This window comes from Oryctolagus cuniculus, chromosome 12 (assembly GCF_051225735.1).
Source record: "Oryctolagus cuniculus isolate XC-2025 breed Fujian yellow rabbit chromosome 12, ASM5122573v1, whole genome shotgun sequence".
NCBI classification, from domain to species: Eukaryota; Metazoa; Chordata; class Mammalia; order Lagomorpha; family Leporidae; genus Oryctolagus; species Oryctolagus cuniculus.
This window is the reverse complement of record NC_142878.1, coordinates 40,442,684-40,464,275: the sequence shown is the minus strand read 5'-3', so window position 1 is coordinate 40,464,275 and position 21,592 is coordinate 40,442,684. Positions and strand designations below refer to the sequence as shown.

Below are 21,592 nucleotides of genomic sequence, written 5' to 3'. Positions count from 1 at the left end.
GTGCCAGCATCCCAGCTGCTCCGCTTCTGATCTAGCGCCCTGTTAATGCCCCTGGGAAATCAGTAGTAAATGGCCCAAGTGCTTGGGCCCCTACACCTGCGTGGGAGACCTGGAGGAAGCTCCTGGCTTTAGATTGCCCCAGCTCCAGCCGTTGAGGCCATTTGAAGAGTGAACCAGTAGATGGAAGACCTCTCTCTGCTTCTCCCTCACTCTGTAACTCTGCCTCTCAAGTAAATAAATAAATTTTAAAAGCAAAAATAAAATAGCCAATGGAGAAGTTAGAAACATCAGAGGTGGAGGTGAGGCTGGAGCTGGAACTAAGATTGAGACTACGTTCCATGGCCCATTAACCAGCTAATCAGTGTAGGAGAGAAGTGGTGATCAAAAACTATGCTAGGAGAACCAGTGCATGGTGTAGTGGGCTGGGCCTCCGCATGCAGTGCTAGCATCCCATGTGGGTGCCGGTTTGTGTCCCGACTGCTCCTCTTCCCATCCAGCTCTCTGCTATGGCCTAGGAAAGCAGTGGAACGTGAGAGACCTGAAAGAAGCTCCAGGCTCCTGGCTTCTGATGGTCCCAGCTCCAGCTGTTGCAGCCATTTGGGGAGTGAACAAGCAGATGGATGACTTCTCTCTCTCTCTTCTGCCTCTGCCTCTCTGTAATTCTGCCTTTTAAATAAATAAATAAATCTCATAAGATAAAAAAAAAAAAAAACACACAGAGAGGAAGAAGGAAAAACCCTTCATGGGCCCACAGCTGCAGACAGCACACCATAAGGGATCCAAAAGTAGTCAAAGAAAAAAGGGGTGTGAAGACAGGAAAACAGAGATTCCCTCAGAAGAGGAAAGCAAGTTTGGTCCTGAGATCAGGAATGGGCTAGATAATTCCTACTCAAGCGTTCTTTCTGGGTAAGTAAAATACTACTTGATAAGAAAGATTATATGAGGGGGCTGGCGCCGTGGCTCACTTGGTTAATCCTCCGCCTGCGGCGCCGGCATCTCATATGGGTGCCGAGTTCTAGTCCCGGTTGCTCCTCTTCCTTTCCTGCTCTCTGCTGTGGCCTGGGAAGGCAGTGGACGATGGCCCAGGTGCTTGGGCTCCTGTACCCGCTTGGGAGACTAGGGAGGAGTACTTGTCTCCTGGCTCCGGATAGGCACAGCGCCGGCCGTAGTGGCCATTTGGGGAGTGAACGAATGGAAGGAAGACCTTTCTCTCTGTCTCTCTCTCTATCTATATCTCTACCTGTCAAAGAAAAAAAGAAAGATTATATGAAGCAACAAGTAGAAAGGACTCTGCAGCAATTAGGCACTCAAAAATGTCAATTCCCTTCCCTCTCTACTAGGTTATCAAAAACATTCCATTGTCAAAGAAGAGTGTGAGATGCAGAGAGCAGGGAAACATGATCCTGTTTTTGTTAAAATACACACACACCTACAAAAACATGTAGAAAGATTTGTGTAAAAGCATTTTTTAATATCTGTGGGTGACATTATGTGAAAATATTGTCTTGCTTAGCTGTATTTTTTTTCTCTTTTTCACTATGAAGATTAGTCTTATAATTCTGAAAAGACTGTAAGACTTATAGTTTTATGGAAGAGTTTCCAATAAAAATGTTCACGAGGGTCCGGTGTTTTGGTGCTACCCCACTTCCGATCTAGCTCCCTGCTAACATACCTGGGAAAGCCAGTGCAAGATGGCTTGGGGCCCTGCCACTCACAAAGGAGACCAGGATAGAGTTCCTGGCTCCTGGTTTCAGCCTGGCCCAACCCCACTAATGCAGCCATTTGGGGAATGAACCAGTAGACGAAAAAAATCTCTTTTTTTGAAACTCTGCCTTTCAAGTAACTAAATCCTTTAAAAAAAGTTCACATGAAAAAAAACTTTTATTTGAAGAATGGTTTCACGATCTGGATAACTCATACATTAATACCGCAATCCTTAAGAATGCCAGTTAGACAATTTTTTTTTTGTTTTCTTCTTTTTTTTTTAAAGAAAACTTTTATTTAATAAATTTCATAGGTACAACTTTTGGAATAAAGCAGTTCTTCCTCCCAATACCCGCCATTCCACCCCCACGCTGTCCCACCTCCTACTCCCTCTCCCATCCCATTCTTCTTTCAGATTCATTTTTAATTATCTTTATATACAAAAGATCAATTCTACGCTAAATAAAGATTTCAACAGTTTGTACCCAAACAAACACATAATGTATAAAGTGCTGTTTGAAGACAAGTTTTACCGTTAATTCTCATAGTACAACTCACTAAGGACAGGGGTCCTACATGGGGAGCAAGTGCACAGTGAATTCTGTTGTTGATTTAACAATTGACACTCTTATTTATGACGTCAGTGATCACCCGAGGGTCTTGTCATGAGCTGCCAAGGCTATAGAAGCCTTTTGAGTCCACAAACTCAGGTCAGTATTTAGACAGGGCCATAAGCAAAGTGGAAGTTCTCTCCTCCCTTCAGAGCAAAGTACATCCTTCTTTGAAGGCTCCTTCTTTCCACTGGGATCTCACTCAGAGATCTTTCGTGTAGACCATTTTTCATTTTTTGCCACAGTGTCTTGGCTTTCCATGTGTGAAATGCTCTCATGGGCTTTTCAGCCAGATCTGAATGACTTAAGGGCCAATTTTGAGGTCAGAGTGCTATTTAAGGGTGTTTTAGACAATTTTTTAAAAAGGATTTATTTACTTATTTGAACGATTTAGAGGGAGAAACAGAGAGAGATCTTCTACCTGTTGGCTTACTCCCCAGACGGCCACAATAGTTGGGGATGGGCCAGGCTGAAGCCAGGAGCTAGGAGCTTCTTCCATGTCTCCAACGTGGGTGGCAGGGGTCCATCAGAAGCGGAACAGTTGCGACATGGACCAGTGACCATACGGGATGCCAGTGCTGCAGGCTGTGGCTTTACCAGCTACAGCGCAGCACTCCTCCCTTACCTCCCCAGTTAGACAAGATTTTTAATATTTTTCCAAATAATGGTATAACTGGTTTAGAAGACAATAGGGTTGGGTGTTGTGGTATAGACAGTTAGGCCACCACTTAGGAGCTCATATCCCACCTGGAATGAAGTCCCACTCCCCACTTCCAATCCAGCTTCTTGCTAACACCCTAAGAGGCAGCAGGTAATGGCTCAAGTGCTTGGATTCTTGTCATTTATGTGGGAGACACAGAGAGAATTCGTGGCTAATGATTTTGGCCTGGCCTGGCTCTGGCTGTTGTGGGCATTTGGGGAGTAAACCAGAGAATGGAACATCTCTTTGTGACTCCATCCTTTAAATAAATAAACAAATAATATCATAAAAAAATTAGATTCAAGAGACTTTTCTATAGTGGCTACATTCTATATAATAATAGGTCTTATGCTTTTCAGTGCACTTCACTTTCAGGTAGCTTTCTTAGTGTTCCTGTTTTGTCTATAATCTCAAAGACTTCTTTACACTTTTGACATAAGGAAACTTATGAAGCTCTAAGTTTTCCATTTTCAGTCTACTTTCAAAAGATTTTAAGCAAAACCTTTACACTTCATAACAATGTGTTGCATACCTCAACATAACACAATATAACACTACACTCCTCCACAATAAAAATTAAGAAAAATCCCAGGATTTAGAAAAAAGTACAAGGAATAACTTTGTGTTCTTATACCAATTTATATCAAAATTCAGGATTTCACTGGATTCAAATTGATAAGAGGTGTAAGATCAAGAAGAATAAAATAACATACAATATTTCAAATACAGTACTACTTTTAAAATATAAAATTCTGATCCCATTTTTAATTACATTTTATTTTAAATTTTATTACATTATTTTAAATTTTAAATTACATTTAATTTATAAATTCTGAAAAACATCTGCTTAGCTATCACTTACCCTGTAATAAAACCGAGGAATGATCTTATAGAATTCATTTGTGTTTTTCCCAGCTCCTTTCCATTCGGAGTAGTATTTCGTAAACAAATCCATTTCTTCATCTTTTAATTCTTGTTCACTTTTTTTTCCTGGTAACAAAACAAATGAAGGGGAGAAAAGTACTTTTAAAGGAATATTATTTATCAGGTCCATTATCTACTACAGGTCATTTAAAATAGTTGCAATGGGGGCCAGCACTGTGTCACAGCGGGTAAAGCTGCTGCCTGCAGTGCAGCATATCATATGGGCACCGGTTCTAGTCCCGGCTGCTCTTCTTCTGATTCCACTCTCTGCTATGGCCTGGTAAAGTGGCAGAAGATGGCCCAAGTGCTTGGGCCCCTGCACCTGCGTGGGAGACTGGCAAGAAGCTCCCGGCTCCTGGCTTCGAATCGGCACAACTTTGGTTCTTGTGGCCATTTGGGGAGTGAACCAGTGGAAGGAAGACCTTTATCTCTCCCTCTCAATCTTTAGAAAAACATAGCTGCAATGCCAACAAGGCTTCATAATTGTGCTTATAAACTGAACATGGGGACCTGTGCTGTGGCATAGCAGGTAAAGCTGCTGCCTGCAGCACCAACATCCCACATGGGCACTGGTTCAAGTCCCAGCTGCTCCACTTCCAATCCGGCTCTTTGCTATGGACTGGGAAAGCCGACAGTAAGGGAAAAGGATGGACGGAGGTTTGGGAGGTGACAAGAACTCGGTGTTATTACAGTGGATGCCCTAGGAAACACAGCAGACGTGCCCGAAACACCTGCTCTAGGTTAGCGGATCTGGGTCAACAGTGAGACGACTCATCCTGGTTCGATTTTTCTCCAGCCACTTTCAGCTGCCCGGAGAACGAATGTGGAAGAAGAAAGATTTCACGAGCTTGGTTAACAAGCAAGTGTAAAGGAAGGGAAAGGGACAAAGAAAAACGGATTATTACAGCTAAAACGAAAAGGAAGGAAGTGACTGTGACAGAAAGGCTACAGGCTCAATGAATGATCGCGGTGGGGTCGAAGAGCCGGTGGAGCCAGGGTTCTCAGTCACCGCCGGCCAGTCCAGATCACAACCATGTAAGTAAGTGCTCAGGCTAAGGTCTTCGCTCCCGAAGGCCCTTCCTAGCGAAGTTTGGGAGAAACCTCTGCGGATCACAGAAACACATACCACCACTCCGCCTCCTGGGTCCGGGGATGCTACAGAAGCGCGAAGTGCGGCTCGCACTTGCTCCTCCTCCCAACTCACCGCACGCCCCCCAACCCCGGCCCGCCGCAGAGTCTAGGCGCCCCCCACCCCGCGCCCCCGCCAGCCCAGCGGGCGGTCCTGCCCCAACTCACGGTTTAGACCGGTGTTGGGCGTCGCTAACCGCCGACGAAGGACTTTTTTCCAGTCCATGGCTGACTCCCGCGAAGCAGCGCCTGCATTTGCTGTGTATTAACCGCTCCTCCCCCCATCAGTGCTGACGTCAGACGCCCTCAAGCTACGTAGAGGCTGGGAAGGCCTACCAATCGCCATCTTTGACATGGGCGGAAGTCTTGGCTAAAGGGGCAGGAACTCCTGTAGCTGTCGCGGTGGATAGGGCCGCATCTCTAACTAGGAAAAGCAGACATAAAAGAGATGGAAAATAATCCTGCTTAAGAAGCGTCCACGTTTCACCAAGTTCGATTTTAAAGGCCAAGGTAAGGGAGCCCACGATTTTGTTTCCTTATCGTGGGCCTTTGGCGCGTGTGCCCCACGTGACTCAAGAGTCCTTTGCCGTTTCCGGCTAGAGGGAAGTACTTCTTTGGCATTTTGTTTTAATTGAGCTTGAGGCCCTGAATTTTGTTTTAATTAAGCTTGACGCCTCAGTAGCCGTCTTCTCCCTCTTTTGCTACTATAAGCTTCCAAATCTTTTTTTTCTCGCGGTTAAGCGGAGCGGAAACGCGGGCGTCCGGCTCGGGCACGCCTCGCGGGCCGAGGCTGGCGCGGTGCATTGTGGACCCTGCAGTTTGCTTCACGTTTGTGGGCCGCTGAGGCGTGAGTGCTGTGGTGAGTTGTGCAATGAAGTGAACTTCATTGGCTGCTGACAGGTACACGGTTAAATTGGCGCCTTTCCTGGACCTCGCTTGTAGGCTCGGCTGTCCCCTTCCCCCTCTTTCCCTCATCTGACGCGTTTGCGGCCCCGGGAGATTTGCTATGCCGCGCGGGAGCCCGTGGCTTTGGCCGCCCTCGTTACTGTTGGTGGGGTTGGGGGCTTCTATTCCCGGTTTTAACTTTATGCTTCCTTTCCCGCAAGGCTCCCATGGGATCCTGCCCTTTTTTACAGTTGTGAACCTCCTGTGCTTTTCCCTCGGATTCACGGGCTGGATTTTAACAGGCACCAGGAGCTCCCCGCCCCGACCCCCGGATTAGGGTTTACGACCAGTGTTGGATATCCCCAAGTCGCCGCTTAATAGAGAGGGCTCACCTGCCTTCGTTGCTACTACATAGCCCCCAAAGCAGACCCGTATCTGTGTGTAAAAAGAAACAGAAAATCTCCTTTTAAAAAGTTGGCGCATCACTCTCGACCTCCTCCATTTCTTCATTTTGCTGTGGAAGTAGGGGGTTTTGAACATCTCTCGTCCCATCGGGTGCTGATTCCGTTGCACGATGGCGTTCTGTATGTCTGGCATTCGAAGTTTTCCTAAACTTTGGGAGAGCAACCCATACGCTGGGCTACGTCCAAGGCATTCTTACATCTCCCTCTTTCTCACAAACTGCGTTGGCATCAGGAACGACCATAGATGGTTTTCTCTTAAAGCAATGTCTGCACAAAACACCAAAGCAATGAACCCGCTGATTGCCAGGGGCAGACATCTCTGGAAAGCAAATGAGGGCAATAAAAAGCAAGTGCCTTTGGAGTCTTCCCATCTTTTCGCAGCTGGAGCAGCTGAGAAGCGATCACAGAGGAATCCTCCGAACAAGGATCGGGCCATGCCTCCCGTGAAGGGCACTATTCAACTTCCTAAACAACCTTTGAATTTAGAGGAGTGGGATAAACTTAAGGAAGATTTCAAAGGAAAGACCAATTTTGAAATTTGGATCAGCTCTCAGATGGCTGAGTGCCATAGCTCTGTAGATGTGGCTAAATCTCTACTGGCATGGGTAGCCGCAAAAAACAATGGCATTGTAGGCTATGGTGTACTGCTGAAATATTTGTATCTCTGTGTCATTCATCAGCAAACGTCAGAAGTTATTGACGTCTACGAAATCATGAAAGCCAGATACAAGAGGTTAGAGACTGGGGGTTACAGTCTTCTCATCCGAGGATTAATCCATTCTGACAGATGGAGAGAGGCCTTGCTGCTATTAGAAAACATTAAGAAAGTCATGATCCCTTCAAAAAAGAACTATAATGACTGTATCCAGGGAGCCCTCCTTCATCAAGACGTAACTACAGCCTGGAATTTGTATCAGGAATTGCTGGATCAGGGTGTTAGTCCTATGTTGGAAACTTTACAAGCCTTCTTTGATTTTGGAAAAGATGTAAAGGATGATCACTATTCAAAGAAACTACTAGACATTCTTTTGTATCTAAGAAATAATCAGCTGTATCCTGGGGAGTCGTTTGCACATAGTATAAAAACATGGTTTGAGAGGTAATTTTGATTTTTCTTTATATGTGTGGCTTTATTTTAGTAACTACATGCAATAGTAAATAGCCATTGGGCCCAGGCTGAAGCCAGGAGCCAGGAATTCAACCCTGGTCTCCCACATGGGTGGCAGAGGCCCGAACACTTGAGCCATCAACTGCTGTCTCCCAGGGTGTGCATTAGCAGGAAACTGGAATTGGGCCAGGGCTGAGACTCAGACCCAGGCACTCGGATAGGGGATGCAGGCGTCTCAGTGCTATACCAAAATGCCCACCCCAGAATCATTGGTTTTGTTTGAGATATCTGGTATGATGTGAGATTTAAAAATTGTACTTGTGGCCAAATTTTTTTCTTTTAAGATTTATTTGTTTTATTTGAAAGGCAGAGTTACAGGGGGTGGGGTGGGAGATCTTCCATTCCCTGGTTCGCTCCCTAAATGGCTGCAATGGCTGGAACTGGTCCAGGAGCCAAAATCCTCCTCTCGGTCTACCACGTGTCTGAAGGGCTTCAACACTTGGGCCATCTTCCGCTGCATTCCCAGGCACATTGGCAGGGAGCTAGATCCAAAGTGGAGCAGCCAGGACTTGAACCGTTGTCCACAGGGGATGCTGGCGCTGCAGGCAGAAGCTTAACCAGCTGCACTACAGTGCCGTCCACCCTGCCAAACTTAATAGTAAGAAAAGGATCAGAGTTGTAGTATTTGGATGGAGTATTTCTTGGGCCACGTTAGGGTTTTTAGAAGTTCTGGATTATCCCATCATGTAGTTGATCTCTTTCCAAAGCTCTCTTCTTTGGTTTTCTTTTGCTTTTATTCGTGTAACTGATTACATACCTACTTGTTGCTTCACTCTTACTCTCATTTCTTCATCGTTAATTTGCCTTAGGCTCTTTCTTAAAAATTCCTTCATTCCTTCTGATTTTTTTTTAAAGCATATATTATGTTGATAGCTCTTTGAAATAGCAATTATGCTTAGTCATTGAGTATCAACAGAAGAGGAAACAGGTTTGAAAATCTTTGAGTGCCAAGAAGTTTGGATTTTACTATTAGCAATAATGCTGGTTTGGAAGTGGAGTTTTAGAGAGGTAATTGCTGTAACAATGAGAAGAGTAAATTGAGAAGAATTAAGATGGGAAACAGATCTGTTTGGGTATGGTATTAGGTGAGGTGAGAGATAATGAAGTTCTGAATTAAGAAATGGTGAGGGAAAGAAGCAATGGGAACTGAGGGCAGCACTTGTTTATGTTAGAGGCCGAGGAAAGGATAAGTTGAGCAAATAAATTAAAGTTTTTGAATACATCCCATTAGGATGGGGACCAGGAGTGTTTTGTTATGTAAGATCTTTTAGGATGACATGTCCAACCTAACGGGGAGTACAGTACCACTAGTTTAATTACAGTGTTGTATAAGACAATAAGAAACATTACTGTGACTGCGAATAATCCCCAGCAGCTTTGTGGAGAAGGTTAGGGTTGAGTTTGGTTTAAAGGTTACTTGGCTAAGGACATCTTCTCTCTGTACAACTGTAGTGAAGGTGTATTGAGGAAGATGAGGGGCGGGTGGCAGAAGGAGAAGCAAAGCAGGAGCTCCAGGGTAGAGTACTGTCTGCTGCTCACACCATCACAGTGTAGGAACCAGTCTGTAATTAGATGTGCCGGAGAAGTAACCTGAACTTTTCAGAAGTTTTGCTCACAGAGTTTCTGAATATGATGTCTGATTGGGTTTTATGAACTTTTTTGTAGTGTTCCTGGAAAACAATGGAAAGGACAGTTCACCACAATCCAGGAAAGGTAAGAACCAATATCTAGTTTACCTTTCTTTAAGAAACGTTATTTATTCTTGTTGATCAGAGAGGCAGAAAGATGGAGGCTGACAAAGCTCCTTATCTTCTGGTTCACTCCCTAAGTGCCCACAGTGGTCTGGGCTGGGCCAAGCAAAAACCAGGAGCTGGAAACTCAATCCAGGGTTTCTCATGTTAGTGGGCCATCACCTGCTGCCTCCTAGGGTGTGCATTAGCAGGAATCTGGAATTGGGACTCAAACCCATGCACTTTGATTTGGGATATGAGTGTTCCAACTGGTATCCTAACCACTAGGCCACACTCTAGTTAAGAGTTTATAATTTGGGGCCAGGGCTGTTGTTGCTCCCCCTCTTCGTGGAGGAACGACACTAAACCCTGGCTAGGTTTCCTATCCGAGTCACGGCACCATTATGTCGCTCCCCCTCTTCGTGGAGGAACGGACACAGGACCCTGCGCTGTTCTTTGGTCTGCTCGGCCCTCCCCGGGTTTGCTGCTGGTTCTTCCCGGGTTGGCTACCGACCCTTCCACCTCTGTGAAAGGGCGGTTCCCCCTGGCACTTTCCCCACTTCCGCGGGGGAGCGGCACACCGCCGGCCGGCTCTCTCGGGGGCTGCTCAGATGTTCCTCAGGTGTTCCTGGTGCATGTTGTCTCTCTCCTCCTTTATAGTCCTCTTCCACCAATCCCAACTCTGCTACCCACACGCCGAGTATGCTGCTCTCCTCCAATCAGGAGCAGCTCCTACAGCTTGTCAAGTTGGTGAAAGGCAGCTGTGTAGAAGCTGTTTACTCCTGTCCCAGCGCCATATTGTGGGAGAGCAGATGTATAGAATAAGTCTTAATTCCAGTAACAGTCTAGTCTGAGTTGCTCCCCACAGGCTGTGGCACAGTAGGTTAATCCTCCGCCTGTGGCACCGACATCCCATATAGGTGCTGGTTCTAGTTCTGGCTGCCCCTCTTCCAATCCAGCTCTCTGCTATGGCCTGGGAAAGCAGTGGAAGATGGCCAAGTGCTTAGAAGAAGCTCCTAGCTCTTGATTTCGGATCAGCTCAGCTCTGGCTGCTTTGGCCATTTGGGGAGTGAACCAGCGGATAGAAGACCTTTCTCTTTGTCTCTCCCTCTCACTGTCTGTAACTCTACTTCTTGAATAAATAAATAAAATCTTAAAAAAAAAAAAAGAATTCCCGAGGGGAAAAAGCTGTGTTTTGCCTAAAGAGACCTTGCAGTACTCGAATGTTTTTCCTGTAGGTACTATGAGCCTGTGTGAAGTCTTAGCGATGTTTTCCCTTGAAATTTGAGACCAATTTGTATTTTAGGGATTACTTTAAAATTTTCATCCAGGCGCCCAGCAGTCTACTCTTTTGGGTTTTCTAGCACACTAATTTGTGATATTATTGAGTTCAAAAAATTAGATGCATGTGATGATTCAGAGTTTTACTTTTTTTGTTATTATTACTATTACTTTTTGTTTTCCTCATGTCCTGGGGTTATTCATTTTAGAAAAAATATTTTTCAGTACATTATTTAATATAAACAATTACAATTACAGTGGTCAGTGTCTGGGCTGTGGAAAAGCCATGGAGTCTATTCACCTGAGTCCAGATGAATATGAATTCCTCAAGACAAAAATCATGAGGGATGTGATAGATGGAGGTGATCAGTATAGAAAGACGACACCTCAGGTGAGTCTAACGGGTTTTGTTGTTCTTAGATTGTGTAGAGCAGGGATTGGCAAGTTTTTCTATAGAAGGTCAGATATTGTAGGCTTTTTTGGCTACAGACACTACACAGAATGAGTGGGCATGGCTGTGTTTCAAAGAGAGAGAGAGAGCAAGCTTTCATTCTCCAAATGTCCACAAAAGCCAGGGCTGAACTAGGTGGAAACCAGGAGCCTGGAACTCCATCTTTCTGGGACAGGGACCCAAGCACTTGAGACATGCCTCCCAGGATACATTAACAGAAAATCAGAAGTAAGACAGGGGCTGTCGCTATGGCGTAGTGAGTAAAGCTGCCACCTGCAGTGCTGGCATCCCATATGGGTGCTGGTTCAAGTCCTGGCTGCTCCATTTCCGATCCAGCTTTCTGCTGTGGCCTGGAAAAGCAGTAGAAGATGGCCCAAGTCCTTGGGCCCCTGCACCTGCATGGGAAGAGTTGGAGGAAACTCCTGGTTCCTGGCTTCAGATTGGTACAGCTCTGGCTATTGCGGCCAACTGCGGAGTGAACCAGTGGATGGAAGATCTTTGTCTCTCTCTGCCTCTCCTTTTCTCTCTGTGTAACTCTTTCAAATAAATAAATAAATCTTTAAAAAACAAAAGAAAGCAGCCAGGACTTATGCCAAATGGCAGCTTAAACCACTGTGCCACAACATATATCTCTATAATTTTGTTTACTTACAGTTTTTTTTTCCCCTGTGAGATAATTTTGGGAGAAAACCTCAGTTAAGTGAGAGTCTTCTGTTTTAAAAGTTTACTGGCCGGCGCCGCGGCTCACTAGGCTAATCCTCCGCCTTGTGGCACCGGCACACCGGGTTCTAGTCCCGGTCGGGGCACCGGATTCTGTCCCAGTTGCCCCTCTTCCAGGCCAGCTCTCTGCTGTGGCCAGGGAGTGCAGTGGAGGATGGCCCAAGTGCTTGGGCCCTGCACCCTATGGGAGAGCAGGAGAAGCACCTGGCTCCTGCCATCGGATCAGCGTGGTGCGCCAGCCGTAGCGCGCCGGCCGCGGTGGCCATTGGTAGGTGAACCAACGGCAAAAGGAAGACCTTTCTCTCTGTCTCTCTCTCTCACTGTCCACTCTGCCTGTCAAAAAAAAAAAAAAAGTTTACTGTACTTAGACAACAGGGCCAGCAGATGGCAATAGTGTAACATAGAAAAAAATCACTTTAGGTTATGGCCAGATCAATCAAGTTAAAAGATTTAGTGAGCTTTTAATATTAAAGTGGAAACTATCGGTGCTATTTTTTGGTCAGGTTACTGATAGTGGGTAAAGATAAGAGCTGTGTATGTTAATTTTAAATGAATAAAGCAAAACTTTAAACAATATGTGTCCATTTGTTTAACTGCATGAAACTAACTGGGCATTGATTAAGATCAAAAAAGTGAATTGGGAACTATGTGAATAGCTTTTTTTCTTATTTTCCTTCATTTTTAGTAATAACATTTGCAGCCCCACTTTTTTTTCTTATTCAACTTCACAGATAAGAATTTGATTCTTTTTTTTTTTTTAAGATTTTATTTATTTATTTGAGAGGCAGAGTTATAGAAGATGAGAGAGGCAGAGAAAGGGCGAGACAGAGAGAAAGATCTTCCATCTGCTGGTTTCCCCCCATATGGTTGCAATGGCCGGAGTTGGGCCGATATGAAGCCAGGAGCCAGGAGCTTCTTCCGGGTGTCCCACGTGGGTGCAGAGGCTCAATCACTTGGGCCATCTTCTACTGCTTTCCCAGGCTGTAGCAGAGAGCTGGATTGGAAGAGGAACAGCCTGGACATGAACTGGCACCTATTTGGGATGCCTGCACCACAGGCAGAGGCTTAGCCTACTATTCCACAATGCCAGCCCCAGAATTTGATTCTTTAATCTTACAAGGGAAAATTTCAAGCATATGTGAAAGTAGAGAGCCTGGTATAATGGACTCCAATTCAGTAATTATTAACATATAGCCTTCCACCCATTTGTCCTTTACCCCTCAGATTATTTTTAAGCAAATCCTATAATCATTTGTCCTGCAAATTATAAATTCACTTTTAAGCACCTTTATTTTTTTAAGAAGTAAGCACTCTTTTGTACAATTATATTTTTCTTATAGTGTAAGAAATACTTTAGTACAGGAGGTCTTAAAATTTGTGGTCTCAAAACTTTTATCTTAAAAATTGAGGACACTGGTGAATTTTTGTTTTACATAGGGTTATATATGTTTATAATTTCTGTATTAGAAATTGGTTCTGAAGTGGCAGGTGCTTGTAGCCAGCCTCCTTTGGTGCAGCTGTGTTAAACCAGCCTCTGCCTGCAGTGCTGGCATTCCTTTGGGCACTGGTTCGATTCCTGGCTGCTCCCCTTTGATGGAGCTCCCTGCTGATGCACTTGGGAAAGCAGTGGAAGATGGCCCAAGGGCTTGGGCCCCTACCATCCAAGTGGGAGACAGGGAGGAAGTTCCTGGCTTCTGGCTTCAGCCTGACCCAGCCTTGGCCATTGTGGAGTGAACCAGCATATGAAGGCTTTTCCTCTCTGTCTCTCCTTCTGTCTCTGTGTAACTATGTAACTCTGCCTTTCAAATAAATAAGTAAACAAAACAAAACCAAAAATTCACCCTTTGGGACATCCAGGCTCTGTTTTCAGTTTCAGCTTCCCCCTAATGTACACCCTGAGAGGTAACAGTGATGGCTCTGGTGCTTGGGTTCCTGTCACCCACATGGGAGATCTGGATTGTGTTCTGAACTCCTGACTTTGGCCTGGCCTAACTCCAGCTGTTGCAGGCATTTAGAGTGTGAACTGGTGGGTGGGAGTTATCTGTCTCCCTCTTCTCCTCCCCCTCCACCTCCGCCTTCCCTTCCTTTTCCTTTTCCCCCTCTCTTCAAATTAAATAAACAAATACGTCAGTCAGTAAGTAAATAAAAAAAGGGGCCGGTGTTGTGGCACAGTGGCTGATCAAGCGCAGCTTGATGATGGCATATTGGTCCAGCTTGTTTGCTCTAAGGGCACTTTTTGAGGATATTTGTGCTTCCTTTGGAGATGAAGTGTCTTGTGCTGCCAAAACCTGGGTAACTTGGGCATCTTCTGTTTTTTTTGTGGCCATGGATGCCTTTCACCACTTCCTTTTTGGCCTCCAAACCTTAGCTTTGTGTTTGGCTTTGAAAGGAGCAGGGGCTTCCTCCTTATCTTTCCGTGCCATCTTGATGAGCACGGTCAGCAGCTTGCTTTTCATATCTGCTTTCTGTGGTCAGTTTTGGTGCATAGTCTTAGTTGAAACATGTAAATAAATTAGAGGTTCATGGGAGATATAGTTGGAAAAGTATTTTGTTGGCTCATTTAGATAAATATATGGCATTTTCAGATAATTGCAATTATTATTTTTTGATACTATACCCAAACTCCACTGTATACTTGTGAAGAAATGAGAGTGAAAAGGACCTGTAACATCTTAGTGTTATGAAAATAGTTTTATACTTACAGATCTCCTGAAACAGTCTTGGGGATGCCCAGGGGCCCTTGAACTACACGTAGTTTTAGGAAGTATTCAGCTTTTCCTTCATATTTAAAAATGTTTTTTCTTTAATTATATGAGAGGCAGAGTTGCGGACAGAGACAAGGAGAAAGAGAGAGAGAGAGATCTTCTACCTGCTGGTTCATTCCCCAGATGGCCACATTAGCCAGAGCTGGGCCAATAGAAAGCCAGGAGCTTATTCTGGGTCTCCCACGTGGTTGCAGGAGCCCAAGTGCTTGGGCCATTCTCCACTGCTTTCACAGGCCATTAGCAGAGAGCTGGATTGGAAGCAAAGCAGCTGGCTCTTAAACTGGCACCCATATGGGATGCTGGTGCTGCAACTGGTAGCTTAACCTACAACGCCATAGCATTGGGCCCTATTTTAAAAGTCCTAAGGGAAATTTATTGCCTGTGATTTTATTACACAAATGTAATAACAAAGGAAATTAAAACAAAGATGGGGCCGGCGCTGTGGCATAGCAGGTAAAGCCGTCATCTTCAGTGCCAGCATCACGTGTGGGTGCCAGTTCCAGTCCCGGCTACTTCTCTTCTGATCCAGGTCTCTGCTATGGCCTGGGAAAGCAGTAGAGGATGGATGAAGTATTTAGGCCTGCATGGGAGACCCAGAAGAAGCTCATGGCTCCTGGCTTCAGATTGGCTTTGCTCTAGCTGTTGTGGCCATCTGGGAAGTGAACCAGCAGATGGAAGATCTTCCTCTCTCTTTCTCTGTCTCTCTGCCTCTGCCTCTCTGTAACTCCACCTTTCAAATAAATAAATATATATTTTTTTAATTTGACAGATAGAGATATAGATAGTGAGAGAGAGAGAGAGAAAGGTCTTCCTTCCGTTGGTTCACCCTGCAAATGGCTGCTACAGCCAATGCTGCTCCAATCCGAAGCTAGGAGCCAGGTGCTTCTTCCTGGTCTCCCGTGTGGGTGCAGGAGTCCAAGCACTTGGGCCATCCTCCACTGCCCTTCCGGGCCACAGGAGAAAGCTGGACTAGAAGAGGAACAACTGGGACTAGAACCTGGCGCCCATACAGGACACCGGCGCCACAGGCAGAGGATTAACCAAGTGAGCCACAGCGCCGGCCCCTCAATAAATAGATCTTAAAAAAAAACAAAAAACTATATCACATTTAAAAAAAAAAAAGGCAGTGTCATATAGTACAACATATCTTCTGTTTAATACCTACTATTTATTTTTTATTGAGACTTCTTAGTTCTTCAATTTATTTTATGTTCTAAAATGAAATTAGGTTTTTTCCTGAAGATGAGAATAATAGGCATTTATTATTTTAAAATTTCAAAAAAGATAGCTATACGGGCCAATGCTATGGCATAGTAGGTTAAGCCTCCACCTTTCACTGCCAGCATCCCATATAAGCACCAGTTTGAATCCTGGCTGCTCCACTTCCAATCCAGCTCTTTGCTAATGGCTTAGGAAAGCAGTGGAAGATGGCCCAAGTACTTGGGCTCCTGCATCCATGTGGGAGACTCCAAGGAGCTCCTGGCTCCTGGTTTCAGATCAGCCCTGCTCCAGCCATTGTGGCCATTTGGGGAGTGAACTAGTGAATGGAAGACCTCTCTGTCTCTTCCTCTCTCTGTGTGTAACTGTCTCTCAAATAAATAAATCTTTAAAAAAAGATAACGATAAAGAATATAACAATCCACCATCATCCATTCATTTTGATAAGCCATTAATGTCAATAACCATCCCCTACAATCCTGTGATTTAGGACTTTTTAAATAAAGCTTTAATAGCTGCTTGGGATTCTGTTTTGGAAAAAGAAAAGGAGGAAGGCAAATTGCCTGTGGTATATTTAATTCAGTTTTAGGGTAAAGCTTAAATAAGCCATTAGTCCTGCTTGATTATATCTCTTTAGTTAATTGACAGAGGAGAGGCCTTCTGGTGTTTATCTAAATACAGATTTAGGACAAGACATGTGACCCAAATGAAATGTTATTGTGAGAACTGATCTAATACAGGTTTGTTTTGTTTTTTGTACTTTGGATCCAAATATTGATGGCAGCTGCAAACTAAGAAAGGTGTGAACTGAGCTCTTCATCAGTCTCCAGAACCTTCTACATTCTTTTCTGGGTTTGAAGATCTTATTTCTAAAATGAACCGGGGGGGTTTCCCCTCAGATTAAAAAACAGCTTGTGGTAAATGGCAAACATTGAGGGCTCAGTGGTTTAAAAAAATCTAAGAAAGAAATTTATCTGCAGAGTATAGTCTTTATTTTTATTTATTTGAAAGGCAGAGTGACAGAGAGAAGAAAGACAGGGAAGGAGAGAGAAAGATCTTCCATTCAGTAGTTAACTCCCTAAATGGCCACAACAGCCAGGGCTGGGTCAGGCCAAAGCCAGGAGCCAGGAACTCTGTCCTGGTTTCCTACGTGGGTGGCAGATGCACAAGCACTTAGGCCATCTTCCTCTGGTTTCTCAGACACATTAGCAGGGAGCTGGGTTGGAATCAGTTATAGCTAGGGCTGGAACTGGTGCACTGATGTGGGATGCTGGCATCATAAGTGGCAGCCTAACCTGCTGCATCACAACATTGTCCCCAAAGTATAGTGTTTTTGTTGTTGTTGTTAATTTTTTTGACAGGCAGAGTGGACAGTGAGAGAGAGAGACAGAGAGAAAGGTCTTCCTTTGCCGTTGGTTCACCCCCCAATGGCTGCTCTGGCAGTGCACTGCGGCCGGCACACCACGTTGATCTGAAGCCAGTAGCCAGGTGCTTCTCCTGGTCTCCCAAGGGGTGCAGGGCCCAAGCACTTGGGCCATCCTCCACTGCACTCCCGGGCCACAGCAGAGAGCTGGACTGGAAGAGGAGCAACCGGGACAGAATCTGGCGCCCTAACCGGGGCTAGAACCCGGTGTGCCGGCGCCGCAAGGCGGAGGATTAGCCTAGTGAGCCACGGCGCCGGCTCCCCCAAAGTATAGTTTTAAACCATATTGTTTAAGTTTCCATTTGTAAAGTTAAATTAATGAGTACAGAATCTTCAATTTATCAACTTTTTGCCCAGTGCATATTTGATTAATTACTTAAACAATTCCCCTTTCCTTTGTTTTCCCTTCTTCAACTTCACAAACTGAAAATTAAGCATGTGATTTCTGGATCTTCCAGGTGAGCTGGTATGAGAATTATGGGCAGAAATGTGAAGAAGCTTCTAGAAAAATGAATGAATGAAGAAGCATAGGTAGGGGGCCGGTGCTATGGCGCAGTAAGTTAATCCTCCGCCTGTGGCGCTGGCATCCCATATGGGCGCCGGTTCTAGTCCCGGCTGCTCCTCTTCCAGTGCAGCTCTCTGCTGTGCCCTGGGAAAGCAGTGGAAGATGGCCCAGGTCCTTGGGCCCCTGCACACATACGGGAGACCAGGAAGAAGCACCTGGCTCCTGGCTTCGGATTGGCGCAGCTCTGGCCATTGCAGCCATCTGGGGAGTGAACCAACGGAAGGAAGACCTTTCTCTCTGTCTCTCCCTCTCACTGTCTGTAACTTACCTGTCAAATAAAATAAACAAAATATTAAAAAAAAAAAAAAAGAAGCATAGGTAGGGTAAAAACTTAAAAGGAAGGTCAGGCTGACTGCTAACAGTGGCCTTCCTAAAATCACATATTTCTCATATTTCTTGATTCTTCTTCATTTTCTTTTAAAAGGTATTTACTGAAACTCTGCCATCTGATATCCAATCTGTTTTTATTGCATACAGCTTGGAGCCATGCATTATCCTAATGCCTACCTGAGTTCACTTTTGCAAGTAAATGAGGATTGTATGTGGCTATGGTGTTTGGCTGCTGGTGTTCTAGAGTTTGGTTGGTGATTTTAGACATGGAGAATGTTTTGAGACACAGGCCTGAGCCAGGGTACTACAGTGGGAATTCTCATGTGGGTTGGAGTGCTGAGACAGAAAAATAAAGGCATCTTTAGGGACTTTGAGCAGAGTCAGAGTCTGGCAAAGGAGAAATCTGACTTCTTGGGCCAAGGGTGGAAAGGCTTGTCTTTCTCAGATCCTGTGATCTTGTCTCCCTCAGATTCAGGTTGGTACTATGACTGTTATTATGTCTTTTGGCTTAGAAACCAAGCCATTAAAAAATTTGCATTTATGGGGAAGGTATTATGAGTTCTAAATAATTATCTTGCAAGTTTTAAAAAATAGTGTGGTGTTGGAAATGGGACACTACTGAGACCGCATTTTCAATTTTCTTACTTGAACTATCAAGTCTGCCTCAGATTTCTGGCTCCATTTTTCTCTAGCTGTTGATTAAATTATTGATGTTTTTGTTCCGTCTTCCTAGAAAATTGAATAGTATAAATAAGATTGTAGATTAGAAATAGTAATGTTGTTAGTGAAGGTTGACAGTTTACTTGGGAAGAAAAACTACTAGTGTGAAAGACAGCAGCTGAGATGTTGAAACATTGGCAAAAGTCTCCCACCTCCATGGCACCGAGATTCTAATCTTAATATACATGCCTTTCCTGTGGTCTTCAGTAAATGCAAATTTTCCCTTCTATTTATTCAGGTAAAAAAGACTCCCTTCTTTTACAAATCGCCTTAAATCTGCCACAAAAACCTGATGATTTCCTTCAAAGCCTATCGGAACACTAATCCTTCACTTCTATCACTTTTTGAGCTAGTTGCCATCATCATAGAGACTAGATAACCACAGTAGTTGCCTAAGTGGTTTCCCTGTATCTCACTGCCCAAGTCTTTTTTTTTTTTTTTAAAGGTTTGTTTTATTTATTTGAAAGGCAGGGTGAGAGAGAAAGAGTTCCCCTATCTACTGGTTAACCTCCCAAATGCCTACAGTGGCTGAGAGTAGACTGGGCCCAAGCCAGGATCCAGGATCAATCCAGGAGTACCAGGAGGACATCAGGAACCCAGTCACTTGAGCAATTACCTGTTGCCTCCCAGTGTCTGCTTTAGCAGGAAGGTGAAGTCAGGAGCTAGAGATAGGTTTTAAACCACTTTATTATGGGACATAGGCATCTTATGCACTAGGCTAGCACTAGGTTAAATGTCTGCACCTTTATTTTTTTTTCCAAGCAGACGTTTATATAAGGCTGATTATAAGCTGGTAACTGTTATGAGTTCTTTATAAATATTAACTCATTTAGCAAATATCTTTAATAATTATGGGAAAGTTATTTCAGCACTTTCATTATTTGTTTCTTGACCAGATGATTCCACAGTCTCTTCCAACTCTGTGATGATGTTACAACTCTCCAGACACCACAGCTGTGTATTAGGAAAAGAAGATAAGGTCAGATTTTCCTAGTGGGAACAGAGAAGAGGGTAGAGCCCTGAAGCCAGTGCAGAGTAGAAGAGGAAGTTGTGATTTAGGTGAATAAAAATACTATTTGTATTTAGCATAGTGTCAGTTTGGAAAAGAAGAAAGGAGGCATCAAATAATTTTTGAGGTTTCAATGGTGTGAAGCTCTTTGGTCTACCTCTCTGTCTTATTATCTGAAGGTAGAAATTCCATGTTGTCTTGAGTCTTGAGCAGAGCACATTACACTTCCTAATTAACCAGTTCAACTCTTTAGCTATGAATTAAAGTTTTACTAGGGGTTCTGCTACCCCAAGATTTGAAGAAACAGGAAATACAAGAGTTAAGAATTTGGTAGATTAAATCTAATTTGAACCTGGTCAAGCAAATAAGCTAACTATTAATTTACAGAAATATAGGAGACAGAGAAATACGTTAAATTGCACCTCAAGGATGCAGTCACCAAAACCAGTCTGGGAAACTACATGGTAGATAACTGAGTCTCTTCCAATAAATCAATTGCAGGAGTTAAAAAAAAAAAAAAAGATGGCCGGCGCCGCAGCTCACTAGGCTAATCCTCTGCCTTGTGACGCCGGCATACCAGGTTCTAGTCCCGGTCGGGGCACCGGATTCTGTCCCAGTTGCCCCTCTTCCAGGCCAGCTCTCTGCTATGGCCCGGGAGTGCAGTGGAGGATGGCTCAAGTGCTTGGGCCCTGCACCCCTTGGGAGACCAGGAGAAGCACCTGGCTCCTGGCTTCAGATCACTACACTGCGCCAGTCACAGCGCGCCAGCCGTGGCGGCCATTGGAGGGTGAACCAATGGCAAAAAAGGAAGAGCCTTCCCTCTGTCTCTCTCTCTCTCTCTCACTGTCCACTCTGCCTGTCCCCCCCCCCCCCCAAAAAAAAAAACACAAAACAGAACCTATGACCCAAAGCAGTTTGAGATATTGCAACCTTTTGCCGTGTTTGAGGCCCTTAGTTCCTAAAAGATATCTGAACCAGTTATTTGGAGAAACTAAGACATTAGTGTTGATTTTTATTTAGGGGTGATAATGCTAGTGAGTTAAAACTCAGTATTTCAGAATGAAACATTAAAATATCTATGGATGAGATGATGTGAGATCTGTAATATGCTTCAAAATTAACTGGGAGATAGGAGATGGGGCTGTCTGTGCACAAGATTAGCATGAATGGACTTACTAGTCACCTTTTCATTGCTGTACTGAAGTAACTGAGGCAGACTGACTTTATAAAGAAAAGAGGTTTATTTTGTTAATAATTTTGGAGGTTCCAGGGCATGGCCTTGCATCAGCTTAGTTCTGGTGATGGCCTTTTTGGATGTATTGCATCATGGTATACGACAGTGGCGGGAGTACATGTGGGAAGAAAAGCTTCTTTTTCTTTTTTCTTTTTTTTTTTAAGATTTATTTATTTGAAAGGCAGAATTATAGAGAGGGAGAGAGACAGAGAGGTCTTGCATCCACTGGTTCACTCCCCAATTGGCCACAATGGCTGGAGCTATGCTGATCTGAAACCAGAAGCCAAGAGTTTGTTCCGGGTCTCCCATGTGGGTGCAGGGGCCCAAGGACTTGTGCCATTTTCTACTGCTTTCCTAGGCCATAGCAGAGAGCTGGATTGGAAGTGGAACAGCTGGGACTCAAACTGGTGCTATATGCGATGCCAGCACTATAGGTGGTGGCTTTTACCCCCTTCACCACAGCACCGGCCCCAAGAAGGGCTTACTTCTTAAAACAGGAAGCCAGGGAGCTGGGATGAAACCAGGTGCACGGATTTCTACCAAAGGAATTCCACAAAGCAGC

The 21,592-nt window shown here is 44.5% G+C and overlaps 2 protein-coding genes across 36 annotated transcripts in view; one reads left to right on the top strand and one right to left on the bottom strand.

Moving 5' to 3' along the window:
- Positions 1–5,408, bottom strand: part of PPP2R3C (protein phosphatase 2 regulatory subunit B''gamma) — a 39,670-nt gene extending 34,262 nt beyond the window's left edge. For 3 of the 9 annotated variants that reach the window (XR_016217874.1, XR_016217875.1, XM_008269502.5), the window contains exons 1-2: positions 5,236–5,401; positions 3,878–4,005 (exon numbers count right to left, since the gene is read on the bottom strand). Coding sequence is in view for 5 of the 9 variants with exons in the window: in XM_008269502.5 (XP_008267724.3) it covers positions 3,878–4,005; positions 5,236–5,293 (186 nt within the window). In the remaining 4 variants the exon portion in view is untranslated. Of the gene's footprint in view, positions 1–538; positions 667–965; positions 1,241–3,877; positions 4,006–5,235 lie in introns of all 9 variants that reach the window. The other 6 variants (XM_089309765.1, XM_089309768.1, XM_002718140.6 and 3 more) reach the window with 4 other exon arrangements.
- Positions 5,409–5,436: 28 nt separating this feature from the next.
- PRORP (protein only RNase P catalytic subunit) overlaps positions 5,437–21,592 on the top strand; it is a 154,764-nt gene continuing 138,608 nt past the window's right edge. For 7 of the 27 annotated variants that reach the window (XM_070053739.2, XM_070053737.2, XM_070053742.2 and 4 more), the window contains exons 1-4: positions 5,809–5,967; positions 6,174–7,515; positions 9,250–9,297; positions 10,854–10,986. In XM_070053739.2, the coding sequence (XP_069909840.2) occupies positions 6,527–7,515; positions 9,250–9,297; positions 10,854–10,986 (1,170 nt within the window). In that variant the 5' untranslated portion in view covers positions 5,809–5,967; positions 6,174–6,526. Of the gene's footprint in view, positions 5,578–5,808; positions 5,968–6,173; positions 7,516–9,249; positions 9,298–10,853; positions 10,987–19,683; positions 19,767–21,592 lie in introns of those variants that run through there. The other 20 variants (XM_070053740.2, XM_008269497.5, XM_070053743.2 and 17 more) reach the window with 12 other exon arrangements.